Consider the following 24,274-nt stretch of genomic DNA (forward strand, 5'->3'; position numbering starts at 1 on the left):
CTTTCCAGTAACCCCACGGCAAGCTGCTAAGTGTGTTCTTCAACCAGGCAACATTCTGGGATAATAGTCCATCTTAATGTGCTTATTAAAGAAAGAAAATGTGCTTGTGCATGGAAATAGCAGCTGATAATCTGTTACCCTCATAAGCAACATGACAGTAAAAGGGAACCATACTCCACACCAGTACAACTATTCAAAGCAGACTACTGAATTGATCGAGCACTAGAAACAGGAGTTTTATTCTTCTCAATTCCAATGGCCCCATCTGAACTGACGTTTTCTCCCTTCAAAAAGCCAGAGTACCAATGTGCAGATAGCTTAGGATATCGTTTCAAATCTGGGTCATCCAAATCTACATAGTACAGGCCAAAGCATGATCCATAGCCGTCCAATAACTCCAATACATCTAAGAATGACCATGTGAAATACCCTTTTGCATTTGATCCATTCCTGCCAAAGATTAAAAAGAAAAATGACAACAGAAAACCACATCAAAAGAGACCATTTAGAAAGAAAAAAAAAGGTGTAGTGGAATGACAACTTAAAATAATTTCTTATTCAGTAGTAATTCAAGTGAACTAGAAATGAATTCATAATTATTCAAAAGGAAAAGATGTTCAAGCTAATCTCTAATAGACTGTTGAGATTGAGCCTCTATCAAATGTTGAATTGTGATCCTTCTATAAACTTACATTTCATAAGAAAAAGTGCTAGCTTCTCTAAGCTCTCTGTATCAAGGTTGTTAATGAAATAGACATACCTTACTGCATTGAGCAAAGCCCCAATGTAGCCCTGCAAATATTTCACCCTTCCTGTGTCATTCAATGTTGAGTTGCGTTTTGTCTGTTGACCTGGCCACATGCCATGGAAAGATTTGTCAATTAGACGATAACACATGATAAAAGAAAATTAAATTTATGTTTTCTCAACCCCCCCAGCCAACTCTACCCTGTGGGCTAAACCTCAAAGAATGGGGAAGAACAAACAACTGAGGAATATCCATAGAGGCCGTTGACAACATCATGTTCCAACAGTTGACAGGACCATGGGTCTACTTGAACCATTATTCTCTAAAGGAAAAACACAGAGAGAGAGAGAGGGAGAGAGAGAGAGACCATTTTCATGGATGTAGGTTGGAGGATTGCCATAAACTTGCTTGAAATATTCCAGCAATTGTTGCAAACCCCAGGGTAGAACAGGAAACTGAATCAAAGAAGCTGGTTAGTAATACACTGACTAAAACTGGTTACAAAGCAACTGAATAATATCATTTTTCAATTCTTACCTGACCTGGTGCTGTATCATCTATTATAGCTGCCACAATGCAATGATTCTATATATCAGTTCCATTATTTATTTTTTATTAGCTAAAGAATAAGCAGAGACTGACTTGACTCAGCATGCTACACTGAACTTTGATTCATTCAAGTCAGTGTCTAAAACATGAACTTGTGTCCAGGGACTACTGCAAGGAAACCCTAGAATCAAGTTCATACCAAGTTTAGTTAAAGACCCAAAGCAACATACCTATCATGTCCACAGCCACATCTGCATTAAAGTCTCTGTAATCCATATTCAGCTTCATGGGGTTATTCTTGATGTGTACTGAGGTGTAATGGTTTATCCCTATGAAGTCAAATGAACCCTTGACCTGTTTGGATTCGTCTTCAGTGAAGGATGGAATTCTTGTGCCTGCCCTCTTCTTCACTATGTCAGGATAGTCTCCAAACACTAAGACATGAACAAACCTGCAATAGGAAATGGGCATAAAAGATAACTAAGCCTCATATAGACTCTCATACATAATATGTAGCCATTTTACAGGGCAAAAAATAAGTTGGTTCTAGAACCAACTAATAGTTTCTGGACCATTTGGTATTTAACATCCTAGTGGATAGGAGCAAAAGGAAATGGTGAAAATTCAAGATATGTAGATACCGGTTCATCTAGTGTAGGTTCATAACTCACCAACCAAGAAAGAAATCATGGGCTCTTTGAGTAGCAATGATATCTTCTGTTTTGTTTGTTAGAGGAACAAACCAATAAGCAAAGACATTCGTCCCTATGAAACCTTGTTGTATGTCCTGCAACACCATATCAGTTTAATAACCATCAAATTTCTTTTGATGTTTCTTATGTGAGTGGTGAATTCCAAAACAGAAAAAGTGAAGGTGGAGATTCAAACTTCATCTGAAGAAAGGTTTCAATAAACTGGATGCTGAACCAAGATTACCATTTCTGAATGCCATATGGTTGAGAGGAGAGGCATACATTCATTGACTGATTTGGAAAGTTTAGTTAATACCTGATACTTTTCCCTGTACAATTGTGTAACTGATGCATGTGCCAACAAGATATGATGTCCAGCAATGTATGGCTCTGATGGGGAGTTCCCTTTAGGACAATTTCCGAAAGGGGGAGAGCATCGCTGAGGGGGCGTGAGTCCAATATCATAACCACCCAAAGCAAATATATTGCCCTCATTTATGGTGGACCAATACAAAACCCTATCACCAAATTCTCTGAAGCATACATCAGCATATTCTGTGAAGTCTTTCCTGCATCCACATAAAGACTCTGTTCATCTATGGCCTATTTTGTTCTTGGCGGAGGGCTTGTTCCCAAGCATAAAATGTGAAATTTGACCAAGAGAGATGAGAACCATACACAATCCTTCGACTAATCCATCCCTCATACTCATCTTCAAGAGCCTGTGGTGTATCGCTGTGGAATAAAGTAACATGTGGCTGGATTCCTGTTAGATCCAGAGAGAGAAATATTGGAATAAGTGAGCTTGCAAAGCATTGTTCAGATAGCAGTGTGGAAGGACTTTCTCTTGCTTTTGACTGATAAAATTACTTTAGTTTATCTATCAAAGTCAAGAAAAGTACTTCCAGAATGACAACCAAAAAACATATATGACAGAAATTTGACTCAACCATGGCTGAGAAGTTCATTGATAAGGTTGTTGTAATAAGCTAAACCCTTTGGATTGACAGGTCCTCTTCCATCTGTTAGAACAATAAGAATAGCATGACTGAGACAGAACCAAAAAGTGGCCGAGTTCTTATTCTCATAACATAAATGATAGTTTGGTGATCTTACTTGGGATAAGTCGAGACCATGAAATGGAGAATCTGTAGGCTTCTAGGCCTGTCTCAACCATGAGTTTGACATCATCCTGCAAGAAATACATGCACATGGAGGAAACAACAAACAAGTTTACAGGCATTTGGGACATGTAGGGTGTGCAAGAATGTCATCAGGAACGTTCCTAGAAAAGGAATTTCATATTCACAGTTTCATGATCATTTGCACAAGAAAAATGGTTCAATTGCGGAACTCTGAATTTTCTTTAACCAGCTGTTCAACAGCCACATATTGGCTCAAGTGGAGCATTAAGAGTGCATACTCCTACAACATCCACCCCTTCCAACAGTCATTTCAGTGGTGATCTAATTAGGAAGATGAACATGCCATATGATTATTCCAATAGAAATATCATAAAGAAGGGGAACTGACTTTGTATTTGTGATACTGATCAGAAGTTATGTCTCCAGTAGCTCCATGGGATTGCCCTGAAAATTTTGGGATGGACAATCAGTCATACAAATCAAATATCTAGTAGTTGTATTTATCTCTCAGCAACTGCTACTAAACACATGTTTTGCTCAACTTTTTGGAAGTCAAAAATCAAAATACTTTTTCAGTAAAGTTGGAGACAAGATACTTTGGTAGAAAAGGTTTCAGAACCAAGTTTCATGATCTGCAATTCTTTTTATATTAAATAAGTCTTTTATTTACTAAAGATCAAAGAAATGATTACTCTGAAACTTTCTTTTATAATTAGCATCACAAATAAAAAGCATCTTTAGCAACATACTTAATATCACAACCCATCAATTTCCAAAGCAGTATCACCTATACCTAATTATTATGAAATATCATACTTCTACTAGAGAACTCAATGACAAGGCCTATAAAAAGGAAACCTTGTTCATCACTGATGGTGATGGGGTAGATGTTCCCCTGGTAAAAGAAGCAAGAGTCTGAGCACAAACCTGATAACAAAAGTGATAAAAACTATAGTGAGTAGAAACTTACCAGCATGAGTAAAGGTATCCCAGATACTAGGGGTCCTCCCATCTTGGAATGCTGCTCCTTCAACCTTTTATGTAATGATACAAAACTCATTCACAATCATAACTCCTTTATTCAAAAGGTGATTCCAAAGACAAAATGAAAAAGTAAACAAACCTGATAAGCAGAGGTTCCAGACCCAAAGATGAAGTCTAGTGGGAAGTCATCTCTGCTAAACTTGAGGGAGCTGAAGGCTGTAACTGCTAAATTTAGCACAAGAAATAGAGAGAAAAAACAGAGTTTATTCTTCGCCATGCTCACACACTCCTAGTATTCTTCTCCTTATCCTCACACCAATAAACTTCTTCTGCTGCCCATTCATTATTATTCTTATACTCCATATATTGGACGAGAACATGCAGTCTCTATCAAACGGTTTGTCAATATTCCACACGTAATGAGAAAAAGAGGTTATCCCATCCAATTGAAGTCTAGCATGTGAACACCCAATATCAAAGTTTCACTTTTGTTCTTTCTCTTTGGTCATGTGTAAGCTGTAAGAATTTTGGAAAATCTATCTTTTTCTTCTTGGTTGAGTTTTGACATGCATGAAATTCCTTCTTTTTCTTTTTCTTTTTCTTTTTCTTTTTCTTTTTTTTTTTTTTCTTTTTTTGGGTGCTAAATGAAAAATGAGTTCTAGTGAATGTTTTCTGGATATGCCACAAAAACTTGAGGAAAAAATCCCAGTTACACGCATAGTTTGTTTAGCTGTTAAAAGTTTCTGTTCCAAACAAACCCCAAGACAAGCTGCAAACCGTGTTCTTCTTCAACCGGGTAACATTCTGGGATAATAGTCCATCTTATTTCATTTCATTTTTCAGAACCATGTTTGACAACCATGTGTTTAAAAATTTCCCATTCTTACTGAGACAGGTTGCTTGATTACAGATGCACCAACACCAAGTCCCTGAAGCTGGTTGATACCTACCATCTCCTCCTTGATCAGGTTGGCTAATTCAAGTTTGTTTAAACATTTTAGAACTTAGGTTTATCCAAATTCTATTAAATTTAGATCAGAAAATGGCCAGTTTTCTTATCTGTGAAATTGCTGAATAGAATAAAACTTATGAGATCAATTGATTAAAAATTCGAATGAGAAACCAATAGAGTCAATAGACAGCCTTATTGAAGAAAAAAAAATTGCCTGTACTTGGAAATAACAACTGCCATATTGTGGCACCCTCATAAGCAACATGCCAGTAAGAGGGAACCACACTATTCCAACTATTCAAAGCAGAGCTATAGAATGGATTGAACATTTGAAAAAGGTGTTTTATTTTTCTCAATTCCAACGGCCCCAACTGAACTGATATTACTTCCCTTCAAAAAAACAGAGTACCAATGTGCAGAGAGCTTTGGATATCGTTTCAAATCTGGGTCATCCAAATCTACATAGTAGAGGCCATAGCTTGATTCATAGCCATCCAATAACTCCAATATATCTAAGAATGACCATATGAAATATCCTTTTGCATTTGATCCATTCCTGCCAGAGTTTACAATGAAAAAAAGAAAGAGCAAAGGAAGAAATTTAAAAAAAAAAAAAAATGACAACGGAAAACAACATCAGGGAACTTGATATCATTAAAAAGAACAAATCATGTAGAAGGATGAGAAGTTACTCTAAATTCTCATTTAGAAATAAATCAAGTGAACTAGGAATCAACTCATATAATGATTCAAAATTTAATTCTGATCAAGTTCTATAAAATTGCACTTTAAGGAAAAGAACATTCAAATCAATCTGATAGTTAGAACTCTTAATATTGAACTTCTATCAAATGTTGAATTATGATCCTTCTATATACTCATATCATGAGGGAAAGTGTCAGCTTCGATAAGCTGTCTGTATCAAGGTTGTTGTGAAATAGACACACCTTACTGCATTGAGTAAAGCCCCAATGTAGCCCTGCAAATATTTCACCCTCCCTGTGTCATTTAATGATGTGTTGCGTTGTGTCCTTTGACCTGGAGAGATACCATGCAAAGCTTTTTCAATTAGATGTGGCATATGACAAAAGAAAATTGAATTTATGGTTTCTCCACCCTCCGTAGCCAACTCTTCCCTGTGTCCTAAACCCCAAAGAATGGGGACCAACTAACAATTAAAGAATACTCGCAGAGGCAAGTTTGCAGCACCATGATCCACTCAAACCATTATTCTCTGAAGGAAAACTACCGGAATTTGTTTGTGTGTGTGTGTGCACGTGCACATTTGTGATATGTGTGACTGTATGCTCATGTGTGTGAAAGAGAGAAAGAAACCATTTTCATGGATGTAGACTGGAGGGTTGCCATAAACTTGCTTGAAATATTCCAACACTTCTTGCAGACCCCAGGGCATAACAGGAAACTGAATCAGAAAAGCTGGTTAGCAATAAACTGAGTTAACCTGGTCACAGGGAAACTGAATAATACTATTCTTCAATTCTCACCTGATCTGGTTGGGTATCATCTCGCTTAGCTGCCACAATGGAATGAATCCATATATCAGTTCCATCATTTTCAAATTAGCTAAAGAATAATTGGACACTGACTTGATCAGTGTGCTACACTGAATCTTGATTCATTCAAAGTTTGTAAAACATAAACTGTCAAGGAATACTGAGGAAATGCTAGAATCAAGCTTAATTTAACCAAGTTGACTAGGAAAGATCAATTGGGTTGAGTCATATTGGAAGAACTTGGCACAGTAAAGCAATCTCTACCAAGTTTAGTTAAAGACCCTAGGCAACATACACATTATGTCTGTGGCCATATCTGCAAGAAAGTCTCTGTGATCCATATTTAGCTTCTTGGGGCTGTTCTTGATGTATAGCGTGCTGTAATGGTTTATCCCTATGAAGTCAAATGGATCCTTGACTTGTTTGGATTCATCTTTAGAGAAGGATGGAATTCTCGTGCCTGCCCTCTTCTTCACTATGCCTGGATAGTCTCCAAACACTAAGACATCAACAAACCTGTAATAGGAATTGAATTTAAATGATAATCTACAAACATAACAAGTGTCCATTTCTCCATGGCAAAAAATAAACCAATATTGGAACAACCAATAGTTTCTGAACCATTTGGGATTCAACATCCTAGTGGATAGGAACCATAATGAAATCATGAAAATTCAAGACATTTAGATACTGGTCTGTTTATTATAGGTTTCATCACTCACCAACCAAGGAAGAAATCATGGGCTCTTTGAGTAGCAATGATATCTTCGGTTTCGTTTGTCGTAGGAACAAACCAATAAGCAAAGACATTGATCCCTATGAACCCCTGTTGTGTTTCCTGCAACACCACATTCGTTTAACAACCATGAAAATTTGTCTGATGTTTCTATGTAATTGATGGGTGACAAAACAGAAAAAATGAAGGTGGAGATTCAAACTTTGTCTGAAGATAGGTTTCGACAAACTGGAATACTGGACCAAGAGTCCTATAGCCAAATGCAATATGATTGAGAGGAAATGCACAAATTCATTGACTGATTTCAAAAGTTTGGATACCTGATACTTTTCCCTGTACAATTGTACAACTGATGCATGTGCCAACAAGATGTGATGTGCAGCAATGTATGCCTCTGTTGAGGAGTTCCCTTTAGGACAGTTTCCAAATGGGGGAGAGCATCGATGAGGGGGTGTCATTCCAGTATCATAACCACCCAAAGCAAATATATTGCCCTCATTCAGGGTGGACCAACACAAAACCCTATTGCCAAATTCTCAGAAACATGCATCAGCATACTCTGTGAAGTCTTTCCTGCATTCACATAAAGACTCTGTCCATTTATTGCCTATTTTGTGCTTGGTGTAGGCCATGTTGCCCAAGCATAAAATGTGAAATTTGACAAAGAGAGATGAGAACTATACACAATCCTTCGACTAATCCATCCCTCATACTCATCTTCAAGAGCCTGTGGTAGATCGCTATGGAATAAAGTAACATGTGGCTGAATTCCTGCTAGATTCAGAGAGAAATATCAGAATAAGTGATCTTGAAAAAGCTTTGTTCAGATGGCATCTTGCTTTTGACTGAAAAATTACTTCAGTTTTCTGTCAAAGACAAGAAAAGTGCTTCCAGAATGGTAAGCAAATAATGTTAACTCCATTTCTGACAGAAAAATGACTCAACCATGGCTGATAAGTTCATTGATGAAGTTGTTGTAATATGCTAAACCCTTTGGATTGACAGGTCCTCTTCCATCTGATAGAACAATAACAACATGACTGAGTCTGAGACACAATGAAAAACTGCCCAAGTTCTTAGTTCCTTAACATGAGTTCTACTTGGCAATCTTACTTGGAATCAGTCGAGACCATGAAATGGAGAATCTGTAGGCTTCTAGGCCTGTCTCCACCATGAGTTCAACATCTTCCTGCAAGAAATACATGGGCATGTAGAAGCATCAAGAAACATACTCCTATAACATCCACCCCTTACAAAAATCATTCCAGCTGGGATCCAATTAGGAAGATGAACATGCCATATCATTATTCCGACAGAAAGATCACAAAAATGGTGAACTGACCTTGTATTTGTGATACTCATCACACGCTATGTCCCCAGTGGCTCCATGGACAATTCCTGAAATTTTAGGTTGGACAATCAGCCCTCCAAATCAAATATCAGGGTGATGCAGTTAGTTGTCTCCCGGCAGCTCCTACTAAACTCATATGCTTTACCCAACTTGTTGAAAGTCAAAATGCATTTTCAGAAAGGTCCAGGCAAGATACTTTGATAGGAAATCTTTCAGAACCAGGTTCCGTAATCCGTATCTTTTCATTTTAAATATATTCCCTAAAACCAAAGACCATACAGAGTAAGTCCTTTGGAGATTTTCTTTTCAGTCACATAATTAATGATTATAGAGCATCCTACTGAAAAAGAAAAAGAAGAAGAAAGAAAATGTTCCACAACATGAACTGTTTCATTGCGCACTTATCTGCAAAACTCAATGACAAGACATAAAATTAAAAATTTAAAAGCTTTTATTTCATGTGTCTACCCTGAACAGTAAATTTCAGCTGCACCAATCTTAAAAGAAGAAGAAAAAGGAAGAAGAAGAAGAAGAAGAAGTTGTTAGTCACTGGTGGTGGTAGGGTAGATGTACCCCTCGACCGACACAACATGGTAATAAAGTGATGGGGGTGATGAAGAAGGGGCAGAAACTAGAAACTAACCATCATGAGTAAAGGTATCCCAGATGCTAGGGGTCCTCCCATCTTGGAACGCTGCTCCTTCAACCTTTCTTATAATAATACAAAACTCTCAATTCGTTTCCTTTTCCTCTGTTCATCCAAGGACACACACACACACACACACAAAAGGGGGTTAAACAAACCTGATAAGCAGAGGTGCCAGACCCAAAAACGAAGCCAGGTGGGAACTGGGAAGTCATCTCTGCTAAAGTTGAGGGAGCTGAAGGCTGGGAGAGCTAAATTTAGCAGAAGTAGAGAGAAACAGAATCCATGGCTCACCATGCTCGCTCACACTCACCCACCCAGAATTCTTTTCCTAATACCAATAAACTCTTTTTGTTGTCCATTCATTATTACTGTTATATTGCATAGCCTTGGCAGGAGTATCCAGATTCGAGACACATCCCCATAAATTTTGTGAAAATACAAGGGTGTCCTGATTGTTGAGAGAATGGTCCACAGTTTTGGTGTCTTTTAGTGATGACGATCAGAGGGCGAAATGTTCAAAACATAGCAGTGCACTGTCTATCAACCAGTTTTCAATCATGCATAATGATAAGGAAAAGTCCACATCCATCACATCCGTCTGCACTAAATTCTGATAGATGGAATATATATTTTTTTTTTTTTTATCACCCCAAAACTTTTGGCTACCATTAAAAAATCCTAATGATAAATAAAAGTAACCCAGTCCAGGATCGAATTTGGGACCATCATTCTCATCCCTTCTCTCCATGCTTTTCAGTTCTGCCATTGCTTTTCCATCCTGGGTAAGATGCAATAAATTTGGTGTATCAACTTTCTTTTTCTTGGCTGTGTTTGGATATAAATGAGATTTCATACTTATTGTGCCAAACGCAGATTAAGTTCTCATATTGTTTTATTTGACTTGATGTGCAAAGAAGAATTAGTTGAATGAATTTCCCCACTTCTTTTTTTCCTTTTTTTAAATTGTCAATCATTTGCCACATCTTATCTAGATATCCTAACAGCTTAAATGAAAAAAAAAAAACCCTTCTCATTTTATAGTGAAGAAAAAGCATGCACCTGAGAGAAAGTTGGTGACTTAACACAAAATCCATGAATTGAAAAAAGCTTGTGAGCACAATTGAATAATGTGAACTATGAACATCAATGATCATCTTATTAAAGAAAGAAAATTTGCTGTTTTCTTGTAAATGATGACATATATATGTTGTGTCAACCTCAAAAGGATCATGCCAGTTACAAGGGAATCAACTCCAACACAAAAATTCAATGCAGAGCCAACTGCATGGCTCAAGCATCAGAAAGAGGTGTTTTATTCATCTGAATTTCAATGGGCCCATCAGGAGTGATGTTTCTTCCCTTCAAAAAACCAGAGTACCAATGTGCAGAGAGCTTAGGGTATCGTTTCAAATCAGGGTCATCTAAATCTACATAGTACAGACCATAGCTTGATTCATAGCCATCCAACAGCTCCAATACATCTAAGAATGACCATATGAAATATCCTTTTACATTTGATCCATTCCTGAAATTGTTTAAAAGAAAAAAAAAGGGGGGTGGGGGGAAGGGGGTGGGAAGAACAGGAGAAAAAAATGACATTAGAAAACCACATCAGAGCACTAATAGATCAGTTAAAGAAAAGTTTATGGAGAGAAGAACAACTTACTATACATTCTCATTCAGTCAAACTGAACTAGAAGTTAACTTATGTAATGATTAACATTAGTCTTGATTATCAAATTCCACTGTTTGAAAAGTAATCTTCGAATTAATTGGATAACCCTGGATTGAGTATCTAACAAATGTGGGCAATGATCCTTAACAAACTTACATTTTATAAGAGAAGGTGCAAGCTATGTCAAGGTTGTTAGCGAGACATGCATATACATACCTTACTGCAGCAAGCAACCCTCCAATGTAACCTTGCAAGTATTTCACCCTTCTTGTGTCATTCAATGTTGAGTTGCGTTGTGTTCGTTGACCTGGTGAGAGATGTCGTCCAGTGCAAAGTTTTAACAATTAGATAATAGCACATGCAAAAGAAAATTGAATCTATAATTACTCAACCTTCCCTAGTCAACTGTCCCCTGAAAAATACTCACAGGGGCAAGTCTGCAGCACCATGGTCCACTTGAACCACTATTCTCCAAAGGAAAAACTATCGGTGTGAGTAAGAGAGAGAGAGAGAGGGAGAGGGAGAGAGAGAGAGAGACCATTTTCGTGGATGTAGATTGGAGGATTGCCATAAACTCGCTTGAAATATTCCAGCAATTGTTGCAAACCCCAGGGCAGAACAGAAAACTGAATCAAGCAAGCTGGTCAGTAATAAACTAACTTAACCTGTGCAAAAGGCAAGTCAATAGCATTATGCTTCAATTCTTGCCTGATCTGGTGGTGAATCATCTGGTATAGCTGCAACAATGGAATCAATTATATATATCAGTTCCATCATTTTTAAATTAGCTAAAGAATAATCAGACTGACTTGGACTCAGTGAGCTGCACTGAAACTTGATTCATCCAAGTCAGTTTGTCAAACTTGAACATCTTTTCAAGAACTACTGTAGTGACCAGTAGAATCAGGTTCAATTTAACCAAGTTGACTACATATGATCAATTGAATCGAATCAAACAGGAAGTACTTAGCAGTTGAGGATTCTCTACCAAGGTTATCTAAAAACTGAAGGCAACATACGTATCATGTCTGCAGCAACATCTGCGCTAAAGTCTCTTTGATCCATCTTCAGCATCTCACGGTTGTTTTTGATGTATGTAGTGAAGTAATGGTTTATTCCTATGAAGTCAAATGAACCCTTTACTTGTTTGGATTCTTGAATGGTAAAGGCTGGAATTCTTGGTCCCGCTCTCTTCTTCACTATTTCAGGATAGTCTCCAAACACTAAGGCACCAACAATCCTGCAATAAGAATCAGACAGAAAAGATAACTTAAACCTCATGTAGGCACCCAAACATAATCTGTAGCCAATTTTACATAACAAATAAATCAACACCCACAACAACAGTTTCTAAGGAAATGATGAAAATTCAACCCATATTGGTACTAGTATGTCTATTACAGTTTCATAACTCACCATCCAAGATAGAAATCTTGGGCTCTTTGAGTAGCAATTATATCTTCTATTGTGTTTGTTAGAGGAACAAACCACATAGCAAAGACATTGATCCCTATGAATCCATGTTGCTTGTTCTGCAACAGCACATTGGTTAAATAACCATGAACATGTCTTATATCTCTAATCATAACTGACGGTTACCAAAACAAAAGAAGTGAAGGTGGAGATTCAAATCTTATCTATAGATGTGGCTTTCAACAAACTGGAATATCTATAGGGTGACATTGATTGATGATTGGAAAAGTTTAGGTGATACCTGATACTTTTTCCAGTACAATTTTACAACTGATGCATGTGCCAACAAGATATGATGTGCAGCAATGTATGGCTCAGAGGAAGAGTTGCCTTCAGTACAGTTTCCAAATGGGGTAGAGCATCGTTGAGGGGGGGTGATTCCAACATCATAACCACCAGAAACAAATGTATTGCCCTCATTCACAGTGGTCCAGTACAAAACCCTGTCGCCAAATTCTCGGAAGCATACATCAGCATATACGGTGAAGTCTTTCCTGCATCCACATAAAAATAACTCCATCCATTCATCCCCTATTCTGTGATTTGTGGTGGGCATGTTGCCCTAGCATAAAATGTGAAATTTGAAAAATAAAGATGAGAACTATACAAAATCTTTCGACTAAGCCATCCCCCATACTCATCTTCAAGCGCCTGTGGTAGATCACTATGGCATAAAGTAACATGTGGTTGGATTCCTGATTCAATAACAGGGAAACGTCAGTACAAGTGAGTTCAAAAAGGCCTTGTTCAGACAGCAGTTTGGAAGGACTTTCTCGGAAGTCTCTGTTTCCAAAGAAGAGAAAAGCACTTCCAAAATAGTAACCAAACAATATTAACGTCCTTTGTGACAAAAATTTGGCTTCAACCATGACTAATAAGTTCATTGATGAGGCTGTTGTAATATGATAAACCCTTTGGATTGACAGGGCCTCTTCCATCTGAAAGAACAATAACAGCATGAATGAGAGACAGAAAATCAAAAAGTGTCCAATCTTATTTTCTTTATGAGTCACAGTTCAGTCATCATACATGGGATGAGTCGAGACCATGAGATAGAGAATCTGTAGGCATCTAGGCCTGTCTCCACCATAAGTCGGACATCTTCCTGCAAGAAATGCATGCACATATAGGAAACACCAACAATTTTGCAAGGCATTAGTTCATGTAGGATGAGGCACGAAGATCTACAGGAAAGCTTGTGAAACAGAGTTTCGTGATCAATTAACATTATCATCTGCACAAGCAAAATGGTCCAATTGCAGAAGGAACTCTGATAAAAATAAAAAATAAAAATGCAGTAGGAACTCTGGTTTGTCCAACAGATTAGCTCGCATCAAGCATTAAGAATGCATATTTGTATAACATCAAGAGTCATTCCAGTGGTGATCTAATCAGAAAGAAGAACATATTATACGATTATTCCAACAGAAAAGATTATAAAAAAAAAAAAAAAGGGTAAGCTAACCTTGTATTTGTGATACTCATCACATGCTATGTCCCCAGTAGCTCCATGGGCACTTCCTGAAATTTTGGGTTGAACGAGCAGTCATCCAAATCAAACATCAGGTAGATGTATAGTTATCTCCCAGACATTGCTATAAATTCACAGATGTTTTACCCAACTTTTGAAAGGATATATGCGTTTCCAATCAAATTAGGGTAAGTTATTCTTTATAGAAAAAATTTTAGAAAGAGGTCTCGTAATCTGAAACTTCTGTTATAATAAATAGAAACTTTTTTTGTACTAAAGGCAAAACAGGAAGGGTAATAATAATTACCATACAACAAAATCATTTCCAGGAACAATGTTATACTGTAGCAATCAATTATTCATCACTGGTGGTGGTAGCATACGAAGCCGGGGTACAAAAAATAGATAATAACTGTGAAAGAAAAACAAAAAAAAAAAAAAAATAGTAGAAACTGACCAGCATGAGTAAAAGTGTCCCAAATGCTAGGGGTCCTCCCATCTTGGAATGCTGCTCCCTCGACCTTTATATAATAATACAAAACTCAATCACAATTACATTCTTTAGTCAAAAAGTTCATTTTATGTCCAATTATTTCTTCTTCTTCTTCTCTCTCTTTAAGGATTTCCCAATTTCATGCATAAAAAAAACAAAAAAAAAAAAAAAAATCAACCCACAAATAAACAAACCTGATAAGCAGAAGTACCAGACCCAAAAATGAATTCAGGTGGGAAGTCATCCCTGCTAAACTCCAGGGTGCTGAAGGCTGTAACTGCTAAACCTAGCAGAAAAAACAGAGAGAGACAGAATCTATGCCCCACCATGCTCTCACCAACCCAGTTTTTTTTTTTTTTTAAATTCTTTATCTCTACTCTGATAAACTCCTTTTGTCCTCCATTCATTATTATTCTCATACTAATTCCATAGATTTGGCAGGTCCCAGCACACATCCCCACAAATTTTCTGAAATTGCATGTTAGTCCTGGCTGTCAAGTGAACTGGCATAGATTTCTTTTGGTGCCTTGTCTTCATATAAAAGGAAAGATTTTTCTTTTTCTTTTTTTTCTCTTTTTCCTTTTTTTTTTTTTTTTTTTTTGCATTAATTTAGTTGATACTATGTGATAAGATATAATGCATGAACACTTGGCTATTAGAGTTTTTTATTTGCCTTTTTACCTAACAAGGTAATTGGATTAATATTTTTTATGTATTTTAAAATTTTGTAAAATAGAATTAATTGTTGGTTTCTTTTAAAAATATAAATTTAGAATTTTATTTATTTAGTTAGGGACTGATGATTCATAACATGGTTCTAAATGGTTCAATTTTGTTCGCAAGAAATAATAATTGGTGAGAAGATGACTCACATAAGCTAGAAGAGACTTTTAGATTTGAGAATATGTGGCTTAAAGCTGAAGGCTTCAAAAGATCTAGTGAGGAGTTGGTGGATGGGGTATGATTTTAGAGGGTCTTTCAGTCATATTCTGGCAGCAAAGCTAAAGGCTCTAAAGCTGGATGTCCAAAAATTGAACAAGATCTTTGGAAATTTCAGCACCAGGAAAGAGGAGGGGCCTTGCAGCAACTTGGATTCAGCGACTCCAAGGAGAGGGAAGCTGCCCTCTTTGTTGATGAGGCAGAAGCTAGAAGAGCAACAGTGAATGAGTTTAGCAAGTGGGCGCCAATAGAAGCAATCATGTAGAGACAAAAATCAAGGGAGTTATGGTTAAGGGAGAGGGATAGAAATACCAGTTTTTTTTCCATAAAACGGCCATATCTCATAGAAGGAATTTTTTGGCAGAGTAAGAATAAATGGAATTTGGTTTTCTTAGGAGATAGATATTAAGGAGGGGGTAACTAGAGCTTTCCTAAGTCTTTTATCCGATGCAGAGGACTGGACACTCAATATCAATGGTTTGGGTTTCATGGCTTTGGAGAGTGAGGATGCCAGGAGCTTAGAGAATCCTTTCTCTAAGGAGGATGTTGGGGCTGCCTTGTCTAGTTTGTGCAGGGATAAAGGCCCAAGGCCATATGGTTTTACCATGCCTTTCTTGCTATTGTATTGTTAAGCAAGAGGAAATGGGTTTTCTCAGGGAATTTTTCATTAATAGCTCCTTCAAAAGAAATCTTAATGTCACTTTTCTGGTTTTGATCCCCAAGAAAGGTGGAGCAAAGGACTTGAAATATTCATATTCATCACTCTAGTGGAGGGGTTACATAAGCTTTTGGCAAAGGTCTTAGCTAATAGACTCAAAAAGGTGGTCTGAAAAGTGGTCTCAAACTACCAACATGCTTTCGTGAAGGGTAGACGAATATTGGATGCAGTTTTCATAGCAAATGAGGCCATTGACTCAAGGATGAAAAGTGGCATCAACAAACTAATTTGCAAAATGGATATTGAGAAGACATATGATCACATTAATTGGGACTTTCTAATGGTTGTTTTAGAGAAATGGGTTTTGGTTAGAGATGGATAAGATGGATGATATGGTGTATTCCTAAAGCAAAATTCTTGGTGCTTGTAAGCTGGTTTCTTCTAGAGTTCTTGAGGGTTGAGGCAGGGAGACCACCTATCTCCTTATTTATTCATTTTAGCCATGGAAGCGCTTAGTCAGATTTTGTTGAGGACGAAGGAAGGGGGTTTCATCTCAAAATTCAAGGTCGGGGGTATAGATGGTGAGGGGCAGGAAATGACTCACATGTTGTATGCCACTTATGTTTTGTGACACTAGTCAAGAGCACTTAGAATACTTGAATTGGTCATTGATGTGGTTCAAGGCAATATCTGAAATAAAAATTAAGTTGGAGAAGAGTGAGCTCATCTCAGTTGCGGATGACAATGGAGTGAAGGTGCTAGCTGCTTTTTTGGGTTGCAATGTGTGGCATCTACCATCTATTTCTCTAGGCCTACCATTGGGAGCTCCGTTCAAATCAACAAGTATCTAGGACTTGATGGAAGAGAGATTTCAAAATAGGCTTTCTATGTGGAAAAAGGCAATATCTTTCTAAAGGGAAGGAGACTCACCTTGATTAGAAGCACCCTTTCCAATCTCCCAATTTATCTCAAGTCTTAGTTCGTTATCTCGAAAAAGGTTAGTCTAAGGCTAGAGTAGATCTAAAGATAATTCCTTTAAGGCAGGGCAAAGCTCACAAAAAACCTCATCTTGTTATTTGGTCTATAGCTTGTTTGGACAAAAAGTATAGGGGCCTTAGCATTAATAGTCTCTCTATTTTGAACAATACTCTTTTTTTATATAAGAAAAAGCAATTGTATTAAGAAAGCCTGATGTACACTTGAAAGTATACACGATGTATACAAGGCAACAAAGCCAAAAAGAAAAGGAATAGCAAAAATATAATCCCCTTACTTACATCCCAACCAATCAATGAAATCGAAAATGGATCATGATGTACAATCTACATGCACCCTAACCCAATCCGAAAACATGTACAAAAAAGACCGTAAAATAGCTTGATCCGCTAATTCGGTATCTTCAAAGATTCTTTTATTTCTCTCCTTCCATACAATCCTAAATAAACATAAAGGAGTTGCATTCCATGCCTTTTTTCTTTTCTTTTCAACAAAGGAGTCATTTCAACCAAGAATGGTTTCCTTGATGGAATTGGGCATAACCCACTAAACCCCAAAAAGAGCAAAAATAAGGTGCCAAATCATAGCTGCCTTGAGACAATGAATAAGCACATGATTTGTTGATTCTTCATCCGTTTTACACAAATAGCACCATCTTGGTAAAATCCAACCCCTCCTTTTTAGTTGATCTATGGTTAGAATTCTTCCCCAAATAGCCTCCCAAGCAAAAAAGTTGACTCTCTTCGAAACCTAAGGATTCCAAACTAAGCTTGAAGGGAACTCTCTACCGATGCAAGGAACTAAGGATATATAAAAAGACTTAACTGCAAAGAAGTCTTTCTTTGAAACCCGCTAAAACATGACATCTTCATCTTCCCTCCTAAGTGCTTAACCATGTAACCTTCTGAAAAAAGCTTCCACCTCTTCCATCTCCCAATCATTGTTAAGTCTTGTAAATACAAGGTTCCAGTGACCCAGTTCCCCAAATTGATCCCACAACTGAGCTACCCAAGCATCTCTAGAGGAGGCAAGAGAGTACAAGCTTGGAAAAGCCTCTTCCAAGGAATCTTCTCCGTACGACCTATCCTTCCAAAACCGCACTCTTCTACCATCCCCCACCTTAAAAGTCACTCTTTTGCTAAACTCCATCCACCCGTTCCTAAACGCCTTCCAAAGTCCCACTCTATAACCATCCCTTGAAGCACCAGAAACCAACCTCCCTCTTCCTCTCCATATTTCCCTACAATCACTTGTTTCCATAAAGAATCTTGCTTTGAAGCAAATCTCCAACACCATTTTCCAAAAAGAGTCTTATTTAGGCTAGATAGATTTCTAATACCTAAGCCCCCATCCTTTTTCTCCATGCAGACAATAGACCAATTCACCAAATGTGGCCTACTTTGGGAAACTCCTCCCCCCCAAAGGAAGCCTCTTTGAATCTTCTCCAACCTTAGGCTCACCTGGTGAGGAATGATAAACAACAACATAAAGTAAATTGGGAGGCTAGAGAGAGTGCTCATTACCAAAGTCAACCTCCCTCATTTGGACAAATGAGGCCTATTTTGAACAAAACTCTTCTTGGCAAGTGGTGTTAGAGGTTCACAATTGAGAAGGAATCTCTTTGGAAGTGAGTTATCATTCATAAATTCAAGGAAGAAGAAGGGGGTTGGTGCTCAAGGGGAGTAAGAAATGGTTATAGGGTGGATGGGTGTGTGGAAGGTGATAAAAGATAAGTGGGACCCTATCAATGGCAGATTTCTCTTTCACCATTAGCAATAGAAGAAAAGTCAAATTTTGGAAAGATAGATTGTAGGGTCATTCATCTTTAGAAGAATCTTATCCGTCATTGTTTTCCACAATAATCGCTAAATATGCATGGGTAGTGGAAGTGTGGGAGCAATATGAGGAAACAGGTTAGTGGAGCCCTCGCTTTTCAAGATAGTTTCACAATTGGGAACTTGAAGGAGTGACTGTCTTTTTCCAAAAACTCCAAGCATGCTCAATTAGGAGAGAGGAAAATGATAGTTTAGAGTCAAAGGAATCCAAAGGTGGAAAGCTTCTCCATCATATGTGGAAAGTTTCTTCATCAAATCCTTCTAACCATTCACTAGTTCAAGGAATAAGCGAGCTTTTTCCTGCAAGATGTTTTTGGAATCCCTGGGTTTCCATGAAGGTGGGTTTTTTTTTTTTTTTTTTGTTTCTTGGGAAGCATTGTGTAGCAGATTTTTTATGACCGGTCAACCTTAAAGAAAAGGAAAGATTATGCCAAATAGATTATATGTGTAAAAAGGAAGAGGAATCGGTTGATCACTTACTCCTTTACTTCCCTAAAGCGAGAATCAAGTGGTAGTTGATTTTCTCTCTATTTGGTGTATAGGCGATGCATTCAATAGTAAGAGGAACTCTGTTAAGATGGCATGGAATTCTCGTGGTCAAGAAAGAAACGGAAAAAAGTTTTAAGGGCAATACGGGGTTGGGGGAGGGGGGAGTTCACTCCATTGTGTGTGTTCTAGATGTTGTGGAAAGAAAGAAACGAAAAGGACTTTGAAGATTTAGAACCACCACGACAAGCAATTGAACTCTCTTTTATAAGTACTTTTTTGGAATGGGTTAGACTATATATAGGTGATTATTCCATAACCATGATAGGCATAGATTGGATTAGCTCAAATGAGAAAGGGTTTGTGTTTTGTTTCTTCTCTCTTTCTTTTGCTTGCCTATTCTTTTGGTAACGATTGTATATATTGTGTGTACTTTATTGCACCTTTTTGTAAGTGCTTATATATATATATATTATCTTCTTATCAAAAAAAAAAAAAAAAAAAGGATGACTCACATAAAATACATCAAATTGGTTGATCCAACCCAAAAAAGATGAACCCTTTTTCAAAATAAAAGAAATGGAATTGCCATCCATCTTTATTATTATTTTATTAATCTGCTAAAAATGTAGGTCTAAAACTACATGCTACATGTTATATTCTTTTATACCTTGGGCAAATCTTTTCTCTATGTTTCATAAAAAAACTGATAAATTCAATATGATTCAATAACATTATTCTGAATCCCATTTTTTAAGATATCAAAAGACTAGGATTAATAAGATAAGAGAAAAATTCAAGTTCAGCAAAATGTAACCTTGAAACCATGGTGGTGGTGGTCCACCATGTGACCATCTCTAAGTCCTAAGAAGCCACAGTGGTCCCTAACAGATATCATTCGGTGAAGTTATAGAGAGACAATAGATACTCATAAAGTTATAGAGAGACAATAGATACTCAAAAAGTTATAGAGAGACAATAGATACTCATAAATCAATCAAATGGTAGAACCTTTTACAGAAGGAGGTTTCACAAAACCAATCATTAAACTGTCCTAGAACTGATGAAGAGAAATTGGAACTGCAACAAAATAATTTTGCTAAACATCAGCACCAATTTGTTTAAATGCAAATGAGAATAGTGGAAAGGGATGACATATCTGTCCAACAAGGAACCTTGGATTGTAGAAGAAGGGAGTTTTAAGCTACTGATAATTGATTTAGTAGAGCAATGGAAAAATGAAATTTGTCTTAAATCTTGCACAAACACCACCCCCACAACCCCCACCCCAAAACCCAAATACTGAAGCTGAATCAAATTACATCCATATATGAACTGGAATCACATGTAAAACTGATGTACATGCAGTACAGAAAAGAAAAGAAGATTTTTGTGTGAGCAAGGACATGCCAAAGATCGTAACCTAATTTTTTCCCTTCATGCAGATGGAGGTTAAGCATAGAAAGATAACCGAGGAGCCTGATCAAGGAGAGAAAGAAAGAAACATTCAAGTACAAATGTACAATCAAGCATTAGGTTGAAAAGTTCACATTAACTGATATCATGTGTTTGCTTAACAGGAACCTACAAATTTGTTAAGAGCCTGATTCATCAAGTGTTTAGTGGCAAAGTCCTTGTTAACTGAACCTAGGCATCTGTTAAATTGTGATAAGTAGCTTTCATGAATTTGGGCTCTTGTCTTTCCCTTGCAGATGTTTTCCTTTGTCTTTTCAAACACCAACCACACCACCAGTAGACTGTAGCCTTTTGAAATAGTTACTGAATTACTATTAGTCATTTGGCATTTTTCCAATTTTCTTAAATGAACCACCTGCACATGAAATTCATTTGGACAATTTACAGATATTTTGTGAGTATGATCTAAAATGACAACAGATGAAACATGAAACACAGCTCTTAAATTATGATAGTACATTATCCCCATCAATGACTTGAATTTATCATAAACAGGTTATTTTATCTCCTTACAAGTGATTCAAGAACCTGAAAAAAAACCCTCTTTAGAGTCACTCTGTCCTCTTCTAAGCTCTAAAAGATCAAGCCAGGGTTTAACTCTACTCGTCATGGTGCCTAATTAGGGCTAAACAGGAGCATAAAGATAAGGTAAAGAAATAATGCGATATCTTCTCATTCACACCTTCTAATCCTTACTTCCAGCCCTCAAGGCCTAGCTCAAGCACAGTGGGAGTGGGAGGTTCCATGCTTGAGTCCTTGGGGACAGAAAAAAATGCTCACCTATAAAATTAAAATAAATAAAAAATAAATAAATAAATCAAATCCTTACTTTCCATAACAAACCCAGCAAGAACCACCCACCTTTCAGAACCAAAATTTCACCCACGGCTGAGCCTGTATAAAGCCCTAGGCAAAACCAGTTTTATCCACAAAGCCCTATACACTCCCAGAAGAATCATGAAAGCAGCCAGATACATCCCCCTTCAAATACAACTTTTGTTAGAAGTGACCCACTTAAAGCACGTATTTGCAAACTGCACATACTTTCAAATGACCCACTTAAGTAAACATTAGTCAACATATGCAAAATGCATCCTTGGCTAATCAAATTAAGACAAATCATAAGATAAAAAATCAAACTCCAAATTGGAATCTAAATCAAGGGCACCAAAAAACAAAACTTTGCCTTACACCAAAATTCCTTCCTACTAAGCCACCTTAGATCAATCTGGAAACAAACAGAGATATCTGATGTCCTCCCACACATAAGATCTTCCCAATCACCTCTATCTTTCTGGTTTCCAACTTATTCAAATTTGATGATATATGAAAAGATAAAGCAAGAAACAGGCATCCTTCCATTGAGTTTTGTTAACCAACTGATCAATACTGCCGCACAAAAAAACTGTTGAAACACTTCACTTTGGAGTTCTAAACTTACAACAATTTCAAACTTAACTAAAAGACATGATAATAGGGATGAAACCCTTTTTAGGAATCTTATGATTCAAGTGAAAATTATGAAGTTTAATCATTCTCTTAACATTTCTTCTTTCCCAGTGAATTCAACAGTGATTATATAAATAATTGAATTACTGCTGTAGAAATTCAATCTGTGAAGTCTATCTTTATTCACATTATTACATCATTTAAGCAGTTGTTCGGCTTTTACAAATTCACAAATGCACAAGCTCGCTTGGGAAAAATAAATAATGAGACCTAAAAATTATTGATCTTAATCAGATTTAGCACCATTTCAAGCACATATCTTCTCTAGACATCACCAGTCCAAGAAACAATAATATGGAATAAGAAAAATAAAAACAAGATCGAGCGGACCACACTATAAGTGCCAAAAATTGAAAGCACAACTAGAACTTAAAAATCCATTTCAAGTGGAAGATAAGCAGCAACGATAAAACCATACATAAGAAAAAGGTTCAAACATACCTAATATTCAATAACATTTCTTAAATACTCTCTCTACGCAATAGAGATGGCAGAGCAACAAATAACCCAAGAAAATATTATCATACTGGCAGATTGAGGATACCACGTCTAAGTGTACAATGGGTACTCAGTCCATGCCCCAGAGACATGCCCATTCTCACAAACATAAGCTCGAACAACTGGCTCCCCATCATCATGGTACCCAAAACCTCGCCTCAAACAGAAGGCAGAATACAGATCCCAAGTCTCCTTACATGGACAAAAAGCACAATTCAGATCAACCTTGCTCCGATTCCCATCATTTATGGTCCTCCAAACTCTAGACCGCTTGAAATTCTTAAAAACCCCTCTAAAGAGCATATAGTTTCGCTTCTCTTCCACGTGAACGCACCCAGGCCAGTCACAAATGTACAAACAATCCCCCCGAAAGCGACTCGCAAGAAGCTTATTGCCCTGTTCACGACTCAAATTCCACACCCCAGAAGCCAAATGTGACCTCAGAGGTCTGCAGCTCTTCGCTGTCTTAGAAACAGGCAAATCTCCACCCACTTTCACCGCACCGTTCTCAACCTCCACACCAATTTGAGTCTCATCCATGGTTTCAGATACATTGTACCAAGTATCAAAGTAAAGATCGTCAAACAAAGACCAAGAACATGAATCAGAAACTTCTGAATTACCATCATGGTGGCTCGAAGACGCCACAGCTGGGGTTGTCGCATCTCCAACAGTGATCTGAAACGAACCCGCTTTCCGATAATCCTCATCGGGCCCGAGCTCGCGATCCAGACCAAAATCGGAATTCTCCAAGAGGACGCCAGAGTGGAGGAGTCCCGGGCAACAAACAGAGAGCTTGTGCAGCGCCGCCCAACCTCCAGGCGGGGAAGAGTCGCCGGGGCCGGAGAAGAGATCGGCGACAATGGAAGGGATGGTTTGGGAGCATTTGGTTTTCCAACAAACATTGCGGATTAGAGAGGAGAATTTGGTGCAGACGCATGCGAGGCGTGCCCAGTATCGAGGGTCGTCTTCGAGCTTGAACAATATGCTAAGAACCACGTCGTCGGATAGTTTTGAGAACACAGTCTCATTGCCCATAGTCATTGCTGATTGATTTGCGAAATGGGTATCAGAAATTTTCCCTTCGGCAAAACAGACGAACCTCCGGGATTGGGACTCTCTCCAACCCTTTGGACTTCAACACACGTCGTTTTGGATTGAGGTTTGCAAAATTTATGGTATTCTGTGGTTTTGTGCATATCCTATGTGCTCCTTACGTGTGAATGCTTCCTCGTGCCACAAGGCCCAACCCCACAATCTATTAATAATGGGTTCTTAATAATTTGATACATCACTTGAGTTGTATATTATTCTGAAATTGGGGTCCATATCAAAAATAGTCGGCAGTTTCATCCAACTCGTTACAATCTTTGTTACTATATTTGATGGTATATGATAAACCCCAATTAATCTCTTCCCCTTTGTATTCATTACCATATCGAAAT

General features: G+C 37.6%; 3 protein-coding genes and 1 pseudogene across 7 annotated transcripts; all 4 read right to left on the bottom strand.

The window, feature by feature from the left end:
- Positions 1-53: 53 nt before the first annotated feature.
- LOC117918417 (beta-glucosidase 11-like) lies at positions 54-4,570 on the bottom strand. The gene is made up of 13 exons (XM_034835061.1): positions 4,258-4,570; positions 4,105-4,168; positions 3,523-3,578; positions 3,106-3,181; positions 2,940-3,011; positions 2,668-2,755; positions 2,306-2,558; positions 1,969-2,084; positions 1,528-1,748; positions 1,286-1,314; positions 1,116-1,203; positions 761-851; positions 54-450 (listed from the first exon to the last, which is right to left on the bottom strand). The coding sequence occupies exons 1-13, from the start codon at positions 4,393-4,395 to the stop codon at positions 204-206; spliced, it is 1,539 nt and encodes a 512-aa protein (XP_034690952.1). The 5' UTR covers positions 4,396-4,570; the 3' UTR covers positions 54-203.
- A 623-nt stretch (positions 4,571-5,193) lies between these two features.
- LOC117918418 lies at positions 5,194-9,870 on the bottom strand (annotated as a pseudogene).
- A 575-nt stretch (positions 9,871-10,445) lies between these two features.
- LOC117918416 (beta-glucosidase 11-like) lies at positions 10,446-22,859 on the bottom strand. 4 transcript variants are annotated; one of them, XM_034835058.1, is made up of 14 exons: positions 14,627-20,426; positions 14,397-14,460; positions 13,934-13,989; positions 13,498-13,573; positions 13,335-13,406; positions 13,076-13,163; positions 12,710-12,962; positions 12,412-12,527; positions 12,015-12,235; positions 11,704-11,732; positions 11,534-11,621; positions 11,212-11,302; positions 10,987-11,102; positions 10,777-10,845 (listed from the first exon to the last, which is right to left on the bottom strand). In XM_034835058.1, exons 1-13 carry the CDS (start codon positions 14,885-14,887, stop codon positions 11,021-11,023), a joined length of 1,497 nt encoding a protein of 498 aa, XP_034690949.1. In that variant the 5' UTR covers positions 14,888-20,426; the 3' UTR covers positions 10,777-10,845; positions 10,987-11,020. The 4 variants fall into 4 exon arrangements, with proteins under 4 accessions (XP_034690951.1, XP_034690948.1, XP_034690949.1 ...); XM_034835060.1 differs by lacking the exons at positions 10,987-11,102; positions 14,627-20,426 and adding an exon at positions 22,773-22,859 and having other exon boundaries at positions 10,446-10,845; XM_034835057.1 differs by lacking the exon at positions 10,987-11,102 and having other exon boundaries at positions 10,446-10,845.
- LOC117918420 (phytochrome A-associated F-box protein) lies at positions 21,246-24,105 on the bottom strand. 2 transcript variants are annotated; one of them, XM_034835064.1, is made up of 3 exons: positions 22,773-24,105; positions 21,684-21,803; positions 21,246-21,602 (listed from the first exon to the last, which is right to left on the bottom strand). In XM_034835064.1, exon 1 carries the CDS (start codon positions 23,871-23,873, stop codon positions 22,881-22,883), a length of 993 nt encoding a protein of 330 aa, XP_034690955.1. In that variant the 5' UTR covers positions 23,874-24,105; the 3' UTR covers positions 21,246-21,602; positions 21,684-21,803; positions 22,773-22,880. The 2 variants fall into 2 exon arrangements, with proteins under 2 accessions (XP_034690955.1, XP_034690954.1); XM_034835063.1 differs by having other exon boundaries at positions 21,246-21,803.
- Between the last annotated feature and the right edge of the window lie 169 nt (positions 24,106-24,274).

This window comes from Vitis riparia, chromosome 7, assembly GCF_004353265.1.
Source record: "Vitis riparia cultivar Riparia Gloire de Montpellier isolate 1030 chromosome 7, EGFV_Vit.rip_1.0, whole genome shotgun sequence".
In the NCBI taxonomy this organism is placed as follows: Eukaryota; Viridiplantae; Streptophyta; class Magnoliopsida; order Vitales; family Vitaceae; genus Vitis; species Vitis riparia.